Consider the following 14,945-nt stretch of genomic DNA (forward strand, 5'->3'; position numbering starts at 1 on the left):
ATAGGGGCAATTACACAGGTTTCTTCAAGGTTACCTCTGCTGAGAGAGATTCCAAAGGGAATTCCTTGAGAAAAGATGAGGAAAAGAATTGAGGAATTGGATTTTTTGAATGATCTGTGGCCAGCTTTCAAACTGAGTGTTCTAATTTTTTTAAAATTGTTTCATTTCCAAATGGGATTTAGGAAAAATCAAGTAAAAAGGGCTGTGATTTGTATGTAAACACATTCCCCCACTCATGGGATGTGGTTGTGAAGTTGCCTTTCCTGCATTGGGCATGTGGTATGGTGATTCATATGGACTCTCCTGTCTGATTGATCCCTCCTGGAACAGATGGCCTGGATTCCTGTGACATTTCGTACTGCATTTAGACTGTGTACATAATGCAGAAGACCTTCCCAGAAGAGAGCCCATATGATTCAGTAAATATCTGAAGTGCCTACTGTGTGCACAGCGCAGAGCCTTTCATTGTGTAGTCAACACTTTCAGGTTTAATCAGGCATTTTTGTAGGGGGAGGGGGGCTTTGTGCTTTAATTAGGAAAGGGACAGCACTTAGTACCACGTCCCCCATATATTTGACTGATTAGCTGGCTGGATGGTTGCTGTTTTACTGATGGTTTCTGCTCTGTTTCAGGACTCATCTTCTTTATGTTCTCAGAAGGGTGGTATGATAAAACAAGGCTGGTTGCATAAAGCAAATGTGAATAGCACCATCACAGTTACCATGAAGGTAGGAAATAGTTATATCATTTCATTATTTTAAGGATATTGGCATAAATAGCCTGTGTAGAATGGCCAGACTTCATCTCCCCTACTTTGGTCATGTTGTCAGAAGGGACCATTCCCTGGAGAAGGATATCAGGCTCGGTAAAGTGGAGGGTCACTGAAAAAGGGAAGACCCTCAACGAGATGGGTTGACACAGTGGCTGCAATGATGGCCTCGGATATAGCACAGATTGTGTGGCTGGTGCAGGACAGGGCAGTGTTTCATTCTGTTGTACACAGGGTCGCTGTGAGTCAGAGCCAACTCAAGGGCACCTGACAACAACAGAAACAGTATTTATTTTTAAATGAATTCTAGCAAAAAAAAATGTTTCTTTAATAATTTTAATATCTGAAACCTCAGGATGAATTAAGAAGTGCAACTTTTTACAGAAATGTAATTGTTATCCTCTGAATCATGAACTTTATAAAGGAGGCTGGCTGTCAGTTGAATGAAGAAAATAGCTCTGGAAAAAGAAAAAAGAACATGAAAGGTTCCTTTGATAGGAGTTAAACATAATGAGTAGAAAGGTAGGGTAACCCATTTACTTAGCAAAAAGTAGTTAGGTGCTTACTAAATGCTGGTCACTCCGGGGAAATACATGGATGTCTAAGAGAGGGCCCCTGGCCTCCAGTGGTCTCCAGTTTAGATTAGAAATGTACCAGATTAACTACTGTGTGAAACAGTATATTAATGCCTTCAGAATAACCTAGCTAGAATGTTTTATAGTTTGGCCAGAATACTGGGTTTGTGTAAGGGGTGTGTGGGAGACAAAGATAGAAACATAGGAAGGAATAAACTCATGCAGGGCCTTGAATATTTTGGATGTGAGGTAGGCTTTTGTTCAAGAGGCCATAAAAAGACATTAAAACCCAAAGGGAAAAATAACAAGCTACTCAATGATTTTGAGCAGAAAAACAAATTATTCTCTGATACCAAATAAAGCTATTCTTTCAAATATTCAGTATAAGATCGTGTGTTTCACTGAGGATGATTCACACTTTCATTAGGTACTGAAGGTCATTCTGTCTTTCACATGGCAGTGCAAGCAGAAACCATGGATGTCTTCTGGGTGTCTACCAAGGGAAGAGTCAAATTTTATCTTAAGATCTTACCTACTAATTTCTCTTCAGTGGTCATGACCTGTTCTCATTTTCAAGCCCTGAAAATAATGAATTGAAGCTGTTGAATGCTTAGTTATATGTCTCCTGCATGAACCTTAGCATGTGATGATAAAAGAAATCATATATTGAGGACTTAGTATGTACCAGGCATCAGTTGCCTCATTTGCATGTGAAAGCTGGACAATGAATAAGGAAGAGTGGAGAATTGCTGCATTTGAATTACGATGTTAGAGAATATTGACTATACCACAGACTGCCAGAAGAACTAAGAAATCTGTCTGGGAAGAAGTACACCCAGAATGCTCCTTAAAAGCAAAGATGGCAAGACTTCATCTCATTTTTACTTTGGATAGGTCATCAGGAGGGTCTAGTCTCTGGAGAGGGATATCATGCTTGATAAAATAGAGGGTCAGGAAAAACAGGAAGACCCTCAATGAGACGGATTGATGCAGTGGCTGCAACAATGGGCTCAAACATACCTAGTATTGTGAGGATGGCACAGGACCAAGTAATGTTTTGTCCTGTTATACAGGGTCATTATGAGTCAGAGACAACTGGACAGCACCTAACGACAAGAGGCTTTGTACTAAATGTCTTATAGTTAGTATTCCATTTAATCTTCATGGCAGTCCTATGAGATAGATCCAATCATTATTTTAAGTTTACACATGTAGAAACTGAGGCACAAAGAACTTCAATAACTAAAGTTTTCAGAGGTGGGATTTACACCTAGGCAGGCTAATACTAGAACCTGTGCTCTTCAGTAGTACTCGATAGGTGCTCACTAGCTGGTTGAGACTCAAGGCTTTATAATAGCATATCTTCTATTAGGGTTATCAGGTTCAGAAATTCATGTGTGAAGGTTATAATTCTATGCAGATGTTTTGGTTCTCTAGTGCTATTATAACACACATAACCACAAGTGAACAGCTTTAACAAACAGGAGTTCATTCTTTTTAGTTTATGAGACTAGAAGTCCAAGTTTAGAAGCCAGCTCTGGGGGCTGGGTGAAGGCCCCTTGACATTGGGCTTCAGCTCTGCTTCTGCTCCCAGCCCACTGAAGCTGGAGGCTTCTCTTAATTTAGGCAGCTGCTTGCTGCGAGGCTAACAAATCCAAGGTCCACAAGTAAAAAAGGCACAGTCGCAAGATTACCAAACAACATGGCAGACAAACTAGTTCAGGTTCAGAGACAGTCCCAGACACAACATGACAGGCCACTGAGATGAAGACTCAGCTACATGCAGGATTCAGATGTGCCAAAAAGCTCAGAGACCTTTCTCAAAGCTCCTTCTTAGGTACTGGAAACAGACCACATCCCTAAGGCAGCTATTCAGCTGCTTACAGTAGATTCTACCTTGGAGTTGATTACCAGTCTTATCATGGGGAATAACTACTTCCAGCTGCCCAGCCACTCAAAACAGGCCTAGCCAAGTTGACATACAACTACCACACACACACACACACACACACACACACACTCCACGTTCACACTAGAGCTGTGTTTTAGGGTAAATGGTTATTCTATCAAAATAAGTTATTTCCTCTGAGGAACATTTTTGACTGCCTCGTTGAAGTGTTACCCTGATTTCCAAATCATATATTAAATAAACTTCAAATTCTAAAAAAGAAAGAAAAAGATATATGATCTGCCCCGTTTTCTGTAGTTGTCATTATTTTCCCAAAAGCACTTGCTCAGAATCCCCAGTGTTGGTTGAGAAACTTACCCCCATTGAACCCAGGCTACAGGAGAGCTGTGAATGATACACATCACTCCACAGGTCACACTTCACATGCCCCAGCACTTCTTTTCATTGAGGAAGCTATTAGCATTGTACAGCATTTGCAAAAGTTCTGTTGGTTGTCTACAGTTAAGAGAACTACAGTGACCATTTTACTCAGTTTGTAATTTGCTTTATTCTTGATGTTCTTATTAAAACAGGACACGCCTTATCATTAAAAAAAAAAAAAAAAAAAACCACTGCCGTTGAGTTGATGTGATTCATAGTGACTCCCATTGGGTTTCCAAGATGGTAAATCTTCATGAAAGTAGACTGCCCCATCTTCCTTCCATGGAGTGGCTGGTGGGTTTGAACTACTAACTTCTGGTTCATAGTCAAATGCCTTAGACACTGTGCCACCAGAGCTCCTTTGACATATATTTAATTTCCTTAATTTGTAATTTCTGGTTAATAATAACACCCCTCCCTCATTGCCAGTCTTCAATTCCTGGAAAAGTATTAGACGTTTAACATACCACAGAGAGTAAATGATTCCTTGGACAAACTGCAGCCTGAACAGAAACTTAATCATTTACATTCTCTCTTTATCAAGTAGCTGCTAGAGACATCTGCTTTCTTAAACTTCTTTCCATATCAGTGAAGGAATTTAATGTAGATGAGATAGGTATGATGTTGAACATGACCTTTCTCTGGTATTTAGCACTATTTTTCCTAAGGGATATATCTTAAGGGTGGTTTTATATATATTTTTTTAAAGAGGCTTTTTTTCATTAAAATAATAACAAAACCGTGCAGATTCTTGGCCAATCCCTGGGACACCTACCTTTATACATCTTCTTGGCTCAATTTTGTAACATTCCTATAACTCCTTCCTCCCGATTCTCAGCAATTAAATATTGAAGTGCCTTGGTTTGTTATCAGGGTTGCAAGTTCAACTGCTTGATATATGACTCACTTCTGATGCCCTTTCATATATATATATATATATATATATATATATATATATATAATTTTTTTGCACAAAAAACATGTTACATATGCAAAGTTCAACAGTCCTCACTAATTCTTGGACTGTTATGGCAGAGCCTCTCCCCCAGCCACAATGGGAAAACAAATCAAAAGAGCATTATACTTAAGAAAGCACACACGACATTAAAAAAATTTGCTGGAATGCCAAGGTCACTATGTTTATTGGAACAAAAGGAAGAGTAAATCCTTTCATCCAATTTTCTACTGAACTCTATCTGACTCTCATAGTTTACAAATGGATTACACTCATTTAGGGGATTTCTCACTAACTTTTTTTTTTTGTCCTTTCATTAATTGGTCACTGTTTAAAAACCATTTACTGGATGCTTTCTATGTCCCAGATTCTATTAGAAATCAATGAATTTATCACCACATATGTATTGAATACTTTATTAGTACAAGGAGCAAGCTTTGTGGAGGATAGAGAGAAGGGTAAGAAGTGAAACTCAAAATCTACTTGATGTAATATACATACAAACCCAAAATAATCTTTTAAAAGACAGTCCTGAAACCAAGTGCTATATGAGTCCAGATCTTTGTGGCCTAAGCTCAAAGAAGACTTCTTGAAGGAGGTGGGGCCTCAAAAGACCAGTGCCAGTTGCCTATTGAATCAGTTTCAGCTCCTGGAAATTCTATGTGTATCAGAATATGTTTTGGTTACCTAATGCTGCCCTGACAGGAATATACTACAAATGGGTTTCCTTTAACAAACAGGAGTTTATTCTGTTACAGTTTTAGAGGCTAGAGTTCAAAGTGCCAGGCTCCAGGGGCTGGGTCAGAGCCCTTCACCCTTGGGCTTCAGCTCTGCCTCTTGCTCCTAGCCTGTTGAAATTGGAGGCGTCTCTTAACTCAGGTAGCTGCTGGCTGCTGAGGTTGACAAACCCAAGGCTGACAAAAAAGCACAGTCCCTGATAATTCTAAACCACACAGCAGGCCATTGATTGAAGTCCGTTGAAAGTCCCAAGATTGGCAAAGCATGGGAGGCTGTTCAATGAAGACTTGGCTACATGCAGTGTCCAGGTGTTCCAAAAAGCTGTAGCCCATTCCCAGAGCTTCGCCTTATATACAGGAAACAGACAACATCCCTAAAGCAGCTACTCAGTTGCTTGCAGCAGATTCCATCATGGAGGGGACTGCCAGTCTCATTATGGGGGCTAACTACCACCAGCTGCCCAGCCACTGGAAACCAGACCTAGCCAGGTTGACATACAGCCTTAACTACCACAGAGTAGAACTCTGTGCTCCATGGGATTTACAATGGCTGTGATCTTCTGGAGAAGCTCTGGTAGCGTAGTGCCTGAGGCACTTGACTGCTAACCAGAAGGCAGGCGGTTCAAACTCACCAGCCACTCCTCAGAAGGAAGATGGGGCAATCCACTTCCGTAGTGATACTGCTTCAGAAACCCAAGGAGGGGTCACTATGAGTCAGGTCTGACTTGACAGCACATAACAAAAACAACATGATCTTCTGGGAGTCGATTGCCAGACCCTTCTTCCAAGGCTTTTCTGGGTGGACTCACACTTCCTCCCTTTTGGTTAGCAGCCAACTGTGTTAACTGTTTGCACCACCCAAGGACTCTGCCTTGAAGGAATGAAACAGGAAGGAGAAGGTAAGGGTGGCAGGCAACATGTACAGGGCGTGTGTGGCAGGTGAAGCTGGGTAGTCAGGAGATAAAATTGGTTTGGTTATTTGGTATTTCCCTATGTCTCAGTTTCTCCTCTATAACATGAGGGTGATAATGTCCTTAAAACAAGGTTGTTATGAGGATTGAAAGATACATTATGAGGAAAGCACTTAGTCAGAGGTTACAACATGATAAGCACTCTACAAATGATGTTAGCAATTGTTATTATTTTATTAGTAAGATTGTGGGAGGGCCTTGAATGCCAGGATCAGACATGCGTGTTTGATCACATGGTAATTGAGGGTTGTTGTTTCACCATGACATAGTGCAATCAGTCTGATAGAATGTATCTGCAATGAGCAAACATACTGCAGACTCTCCCTGCTAGACTTTGCTTCAAGCTAAATAGTTAAAAAAAAAAAAAAAGTCCATTGCCCAGCAATGGTGGAATTATGTAAGAAAAGAACAAAGAGATATTGCATAGTTTAATATCAGGAAAGGTGTGTGCCAGAATTGTATCTTTTCACCATACTAATTCAGTCTCTATACTGAGAAAATAATCCAAAAAGCTGGGCTGTATGAAGAACACATCAGGATTGTAGGTGGACTCATGAGCAACATGTGATATGTAGATGACACAACCTTGCTTGCTGAAATTGAAGATGTCTTGAAGCACTTACTGATGAATGTCAACTACAGCCTTTAGTATGAATTACACCTCAAAATAAAACAAAAATCCTCACAACTGGACAATAAGCAACATCATGATCAATGGAGAAAATGTTGAAGTTGTCAAGGGCTTCATTTTCCTTGAATTCATGATCAATGCCCATGGAAACAGCAGTCAAGAAATCAACCAATGTATTGCGTTGGGCAAAGTTGCTGCAAAAGATCTCTTTAAAGTGTTTGAGCAAATCTGCTGCAGAAGATCTCTTTTAAGTGTTAAAAAGCAGAGATGTCACTTTGAGCACTAAGGTGCACCTGCCTCAAGCCATGATCATTTCAGTTGCCTCATATGCATGTGAAAGCTGGACAGTGAATAAGGAAGAACATAGAAGAATTGATGCATTTGAATTACGGTGTTGGCAAAGAATATTGAATATACCGTTTACTGCCAAAAGAACAAACAAATCTGTCTTGGAAGGAGTACAGCCAGAATGCTCCTTGGAAGCAAGGATACCGAGACTTCATCTCATGTACTTTGGACATTTTATCAGGAGGGACCAGTCCCTGGAGAAAGGACATCATTCTTGGTAGAGGGTCAGTGAAATAAAAGAAGACCCTCAACAAAAGGGATTGACACAGTGGTGGCAACAATGGACTCAAACATAGCAACGATTGTGAGGATAGTGTAGGACTGGGCGTTGTTTCATTCTTTTGCTGTGGGTCCAAACCAACTTCTCAGCACCTAACAAAAAACAAAAGTTAAATTTTACAGGAATATCACCATACAGGAATATCACCACCTCTTTACCTTCCCATACCATATATTTGGGAGCTCTGGTGGTGTAGTGCCTAAGGCATTTGCTTGCTAACCAGAAGGCTGGTGGTTCAAACCCACCAACCACTCCTCGGAAGGAAGATCGGGCAACCTACTTCCATAGAGATACCGCCTTGGAAAGCCAAGGAGGGGTCTCTATGAGTCAAAACTGACTCGACGGCAGTGAGTTAGAGTTGACTATATACTTTAGCCATTTCCCTATCCGTTGTGGTATATTTAAAACAGAAATACCTGGTTTTGATCAAGAGAGAAAACTAGTTCTTAACAGTTTAATTGACTAAAAAGTTACTTATCCAATTAATAACATTGAATGTTTTCATTCCCATGTCAAGTTAATATACACTTGTCACATATTTTACTGTAAGTATGAAATATATTTTAAGTAGCAGAAAAGGTTTTTTCTGTCAATTGTTCTTTCTACACATGTGTATCAAAGATACGCTACCAAACGTGTCCGTTTGGGAGAATCTAGCTGGTTCTTTATTAATTGCTGGCAATCTACTTCTGAAAATCTGCCGTTGAAAACCCCGTGGAGCACAGTTCTGCTCTGACACACATGGGGTCACCGAGTCTGAGCTAGCTCCATGGCAACAGGGTGACTGGTAGACGACCCACTTAGGAAAACACTCTTGAGATTTGTTAAGTAAAAGGATTTTCTGCTTTGGGGATACTAGGTGCTCAGACTTTCCTGCCTTTTTGCCATCTTTGTTTCAACTAAATGGCAAAAGACCTTTGTTCCCACTCAAGAACAGTAAACTTTAAAAGGTTACCATGCAAAGACCTTGGATCCTTCAAGAAATTCAGTGGACACTGATACCAGATAATCATTGCCTCTGGCTTCCTCCGTGTTTTCTTATTCTGGGCAGACTTGGTAGGCTACTTGTCAGGGTCCATGTTCCTCAAGTATGGTGGGAGATTTTCAGGTATCTTCAATACTTGAAAAAAAAAAAGGAAAGGAAGAGGAGGAGTATGGACATTACAGAGAAACACCATTCTATTGGATGAAACTACCAGAGAATCTGAATACATTATTCATTCATTCATTCATCTTTCATTTTGCAGTTGTTGAGCCCAGGCAACTATTATAGGTAATGTGGATGTAGCAGGAGATGAGATATGGACCGTAACAGTCTATAGGAGACAGATAGTAAATAAGTAAACAGATATATGAATAAGAATGTAATTTTGTGAAAAAGATAAAAAAAGGTTGCAATTATGAGGGCAGGTGATCATGCATGGCCTCTCAGAGAAGGCAGCATTCAAGCAAAAACCTGAGGGTATGTGGGACAAGAGGATTCCAGGTCGAGGAAACAGGAAGTAGAGGCCCTGGAAGGAGCTTGTGTGGGGTGTTTAAAGAGCAGTTGGTAAGTCATAGGAGTCCCGGTGGTGCAGTGTGTTAAGTACTCAGCTGCTAAACTGAAAGGTTGGAGGTTCAGATCCACCAGCTGCCCTGCAAGAAGATGTGGCAGTCTGCTTCCATAGAGATTGTACTTTTGGAAGCCTGACAGGGCAGTTCTGTTGTGTCCTACAGGGTCACTACAAGTTGAAATCGACTCCACGGCAATGGGTTTAGTTCATTGGATTAAGTTGATTTGTAAGCCCATGGACCGGGAGTGATCTGACGCCAAATCATGTAGCACATTCCAGGCTATGATAAGGATTCTGGAATTTATTCTACCCTTGATGAGAAACCATTGGAGGCTCGGGCAGGATTCTCTTCGTTTGTCACTGTGGTATGATTCTGATTCCCGTCCTACCGCTGACTTGCCTGGGTCAACTTGAATGAGCTCTTGGCCTCTCAGTTTGCTGCTGTGTAAAATGTAGGTGATGCTTACTTACCCCCAAGGGATATTAACAGAATTAGCTATTGGTTACAAAGGACTTGGGGCCTTCAAATGAAAGGTATGATCTAGAGTAAATACTACTGTTCCATATAGTCATTATTTTATCAGCTGTCTTTTTGAAATGTAAACAAATGTGGACTTAAGCCCTAAATAGTCACATCTTGGAAATTTTTTAAATATTATAGAAGTTATGTTTCTGATTTCCCTTTTGGTTGCTTAAGAGAGATTTGTTGTTGTTGTTATGTGCCGTCGAGTCGGACCCGACTCATAGCGACCCCTCCTTGCGTTTCCAAGGCAGTATCACTATGGAAGTAGATTGTCCTATCTTCCTTCCGAGGAGTGGCTGGTGGGTTTGAACTGCCGCCTTCTGGTTAGCAGTCAAGTGCCATAGGCACTATGCTACCAGAGCTCCCAAGAGAGATTTAGGAACCCTTTTCTTCTTTGAAAGACACCGTAAAAGCTTCCTAGAAAATGAAACCCAGCGTGCATTATATAATACTAGAATGAGAAGAGATCTTGGAGACCTTAGGGATCTGTTGTCGGGTCATTGTCTGGTTTCTAAATAGAGGTGGCTTATATAAAGATTTGTTGTTTATCTGTATGCTTCTAGTATGCAGGAAATGTCTTGGGAGGGTAGCCCCCCCCCCATGTAGGACAGCTGCTTGTTCAATTTTGATAAAAATTATTCATAGATTCTAAAAAAAACATGATTTTACAATTTAGTCTGGTCCAGTAGTTTTATCAGTGAGGAAACTGAGGCAGGCCTAGAAAGGAGCAGTCATGGTAGCTAGCAGATGAGCCCAACTGTGAAAACCAAATTCTTAGGACTTTCAGGCATCTGGTCCTTCCATTTTACCATGCTTTCTCCCCAGATTCATAAGCTACCTAAATCAGTGTCATATTTAGACATAATTGCAATGTTAGAGGAAGTGATTTACTGTAATTTCAGATCCCTTTCCATTTCTCTTCTAATAATGGGCTTTGCTAATATTGGAAGTGGTTGCTGCCACAGAATGCCTTTGCTTGGTGAGGCAGCTGTACGTGAAAAAAAAGCAGCAGGCTATAATCTGACTCCATGCCACAAAATGTTTTCCTTTGTATTTTTCCTTCCTCTACCCCTCTCTCTGTTGCTGGCTGTGGACCCTGCAAATATATTCTACAGATTGTCCCACTGCAGCTAGAGACTTTTTAGCATTTGTCATAATTCAAATTCTGATCAGGTTTAATTTTCATAATTTTTGTCTGGAAAATTTGTTCTAATTTTCTTACACATACTTTTTGTCATAATTTTTTAAAATGCAGTCTTTTGCATAATGTAAGTACTTAATAAATGTTCATTTGAAATGAGCTCAGTACATAATTTTAGGTCTTCTGTTCCCATCGTTTTAATAACAGATGTGAACCAATGTCATGAAAATAAGCAAATGTACGTATATAGTTACCATTGTGATTAACATTTTCCTTGTGTGTTTAATAGAGTTTTTTCAATTATAAGTCCAGTAAAGATAAATGTAGGTAAATGAAATATGAGAAGTTATAGATATCCTTTCTTTATCTTATGTATCATAATGTGGCAGTCTTTTTTGTTTTAATGTGAAATTCACAGTTTTATTATTTTTAGTGTGCTTTGGGCTCGAAGTTTTATTTATTTATTTTGTTTTTTATAATTTGGTAAACTTAACTTGACTGGCATTGGAAAGCAAGCAGATATTTACTGCTTGGACCCCTTCCTGTTGATATCACATAACCCACATGGCTACTCCCTGGAATAGAAGCTGTAGCATTTAGCAGTCTAACCCGTTAGGGTGTTCCTCACACTAGTATATTTTTGTCATCCATTCAGAAATCGGTAATACTTAATCCAAGTCAAAAACAACTACAAGCATCATTATTTCTTTTTATTGGCTTTCCTAAAAAGAGACACCCTTTATGACATGTTTTTATATTCCGCTTGCTCATGCTATGGAGAAAGAAGTTGTTGATGTCTCACGTACTAGGCCAGAAGTTAAATAGTGTGCAATAATCATCTTGCCAAGCAACACAATTTCCATACTTCAGGTTCTTAAGATAACCAGGAATCGTCCTAGATAATCAGATAGGTGATTAAAATTGACAAATTTAAAACTTAAAGTTCAGTTCTGTGGGTAAGACGAGTAGGAATGCATATTTCCTTAGTAATCACCAAGAGTCTATTTCCCACTCTTCCCTTCCCACTGTAAGATGATGTTAGATTCATCATCCTGGAGAATTGGAACTGGAATAAGCTCTACCCCCCCTCCCTGCAACAAACACTTGACCACAGCTTGCTGTATGTGATTTATTGAAAGAAGCATGGGTTCATCACTACCAAAAAACTAAGTTCACTGCCATCAAATCGATACCAACTCATAGTGACCCCCCCATTGGGTTTCTGAGGCAATAAATCTTTACAGAAGTAGATTGTCCCATCTTCCTTTTGGGGAGTGGCTGATAGGTTTGAACCGACAACTGTCTGGTTAGCAGTCAGGTGCCTTAGGCACAATACCACCATAGCTCCTATCAGAGAGTTCCTCATCTCCTCTTCTCACCCTGTACATCAGGTTCCAGAGTCCTACATTTAAGGGAGCATAGAGGGGCAGCGTGAGTGAATCAGGTAGTCTTGCTTCTTTTCTCCATTCCTGTAGGCTTTGCTGTGAAGTATAGCAACAGGCTGCTCCTTAACTGTTGTGAATCCCTAACTCCCAGTGAATGGCACTGTTTCATTGGGTGTACTGATTTAAATCTCAGTGTTCAGCAACAACTGGTAAGCAGCTAATGACACACAGATTTTTACCTTTGAGCATTATAAGCTGGGCTTTTAGAAGGAGAGGTGCTAGTACAGTGTAGGTGAATACGAGTGGAATGTAAATATATAATACAAGGGTATGTGTATGTACATTATATATATTTGGATTTGTGGTCATATGAACGAAAATAGAGTCCAACCATGGCTTTCAATTAAATGCAGGAATGCTATCGTGAAATGGTGCTTTATAAACTTTAAAGTGTTAAGCAGTGTTAAGTATTGTTCTTTTCTAGATCTTTGGTTAACCGAGGGTAAATTACTTGGCTTTAAATTCTCTATCTTAAAAGAAAAATGGAAGATAGTCATAATTCCTAACAACTTCCCAGGGTTGTCTGAAGTATGCTGATACAAAGCCTGAAAAGCTGTTTAAGGTTTTGAGATAGAACAAGCTGTTCAAATGCAGTATATATTTGACAAATGTATCTTTGGTGGTTTTCCCCCATAGGTATTCAAGAGACGGTATTTTTACTTGACTCAGCTTCCAGATGGTTCATATATTCTTAATTCCTATAAAGATGAAAAGAATTCAAAAGAATCTAAAGGTTGCATCTACTTGGACGCCTGCATTGATGTTGTTCAGGTAGAGTTTTACAAGTAATCTATTTCTTTTTCTCCAAAGTATCGATGGACTGTTAAGAACTTTATTGTTGTTCTGTCTGGGTTAATGGCATCTCCATCCACTGAAACCAGTAACCTCAGAATCCTCTTTGATGCTCTGCTCTCGCTCCTGTTTACCAAGCCCTTTTGAGTATGGCTCCACAGAGTATCTAGAATCTTCTAATCTTTCCCTTCTCACTGCCCCTTTTCTGAATCTTTGTTTTGTCTTCTCTTTCCTAAAGCTGTCCTTTCTGATTGGTTGTGCTGTTGTACTTCATCTTTTACACTCTGTTCCTAATACATAGATTGGCTCCTTTACTTCCTTTTTCAAAAGCTTTTGGCTCTTGATTTATTGTCTCATGGGGTGAGGTCTAAAGATTTTAACATGGCATTATAGGCCTACAGTGACTTGGCCTTACTCTACTTTCTAGCCTCGTCTCCCTTGCATTCATTTTCTTATACACTCTCTGTTCTAGTCAAACCAAACCAAGCACTCCACAGAGTTTCACACATATGTGGCTTTCTTCACATTGTTTCCTTACCCCCTTTGGTATATACTTTCCCCTTCTGTTCCTGTTTGAACCTGATCCTTTAAGACTCTGCTCAAATGCCACTTCTACAATGAAATGTTTTCTATTTCATTCCTCACCCTTATGCCCACCAAGTGGGACAGAGCGCCACCTCCCTTGTGGTACCACTTTGCTTTTTCCTCTATCATGTTAACTAAATCACACTCTAATTTATGGTTCATTATACATACTCTATTTTTTTTAACCTTTACTATATTTTGCGGGGGAAGCTCTGGTAGCATAATGCCTAAGGCACTTGACTGCTAACCAGAAGACTGGCGGTCCAAACCCACCAGCCATTCCTCAGAAGGAAGGTTGGACAATCTACTTCCATAGTGATACCACCTCAGAAACCCAAGGAGGGGTCGCTGTGGGTGGGGTCCGACTTGACGGCACATAACAACAACATTACTATTTTTTAAGTATAAAATGGAGGTGGGTGGGCTCTACCCTACACATTCTATTTTGAATTACAGGGACCACATGTTACTCATTTCTGTATCCCCTATAGTATTTAGTAGTGCCGTGCACACAGTAGTGGTTTAACAAATATTTGTTGATTTGAATTAGTAAGGGGGCATGAACAAAGGGTTCATGAAACAGGGCAGAGAGACTATCCAAATAGGAAGTTGATTGATCAAGAGCTAGAAGCCATTACTACGGAGCCAGGGTGCCGTGGAGTCGGATACGACTCATAATGACCCCTCTTTGGGTTTCCGACCTTCCCTTATAGTTCTCTCAAGATCTGTTTTCCCCATCTATTTATGATCTTCCTCCCAAATATTCCAAATACATAAATCTTTATCATAGCAGTTTAATTTCAATAAGTTAACTTATTGTAGCAGTTTAATTTCATCCTGTGCTGTACTTTGAAGATAAGAGGAGGAACTTTCTTGGTAAAATTTGAATAATGACCAGGCAATGGAAAATGATTGATTTATGAGCTTTTTTTTTTTTTTTAAATACTCAACTGTTTGGGAGGGGGATAGAGTGTAATGCCTTTTGTCATGACAAAGGAAGTAGTAATGTAAAAGGATGTATCCTTATGTTTGAGGAAAGGAAGCTTTTATTTTTTTGTGCACTAGTATTAAGGACAAGCCACTTGCATGTTGTTACTGTGAACCACAATTTTGTGTGAAACAACTATTTCATATTATGCATGTGAATTGTTGTTGTTGTTGTTGTTATGTGCCGTCGAGTCGGCCCCAACTCATAGCGACGACCCCTCCTTGGGTTTCTGAGGCAGTATCACTACGGAAGTAGATTGCCTCATCTTCCTTCTGAGGAGTGGCTGATGGGTTTGAACCGCCAGCCTTCTGGTTAGCAGTCAA

General features: G+C 39.9%; 1 protein-coding gene across 1 annotated transcript in view; it reads left to right on the forward strand.

Moving 5' to 3' along the window:
• Window positions 1-14,945, forward strand: part of DOCK11 (dedicator of cytokinesis 11) — a 165,764-nt gene that overhangs the window by 5,083 nt on the left and 145,736 nt on the right. Inside the window, 2 exon segments of the mRNA XM_042782197.1 lie at window positions 633-728; window positions 12,894-13,028. Of these exon segments, the coding sequence (XP_042638131.1) occupies window positions 633-728; window positions 12,894-13,028 (231 nt within the window).

Source organism: Orycteropus afer, unplaced genomic scaffold (assembly GCF_000298275.1).
Source record: "Orycteropus afer afer isolate SDZICR_OR568_19922 unplaced genomic scaffold, OryAfe1.0 scaffold00259, whole genome shotgun sequence".
In the NCBI taxonomy this organism is placed as follows: domain Eukaryota; kingdom Metazoa; phylum Chordata; class Mammalia; order Tubulidentata; family Orycteropodidae; genus Orycteropus; species Orycteropus afer.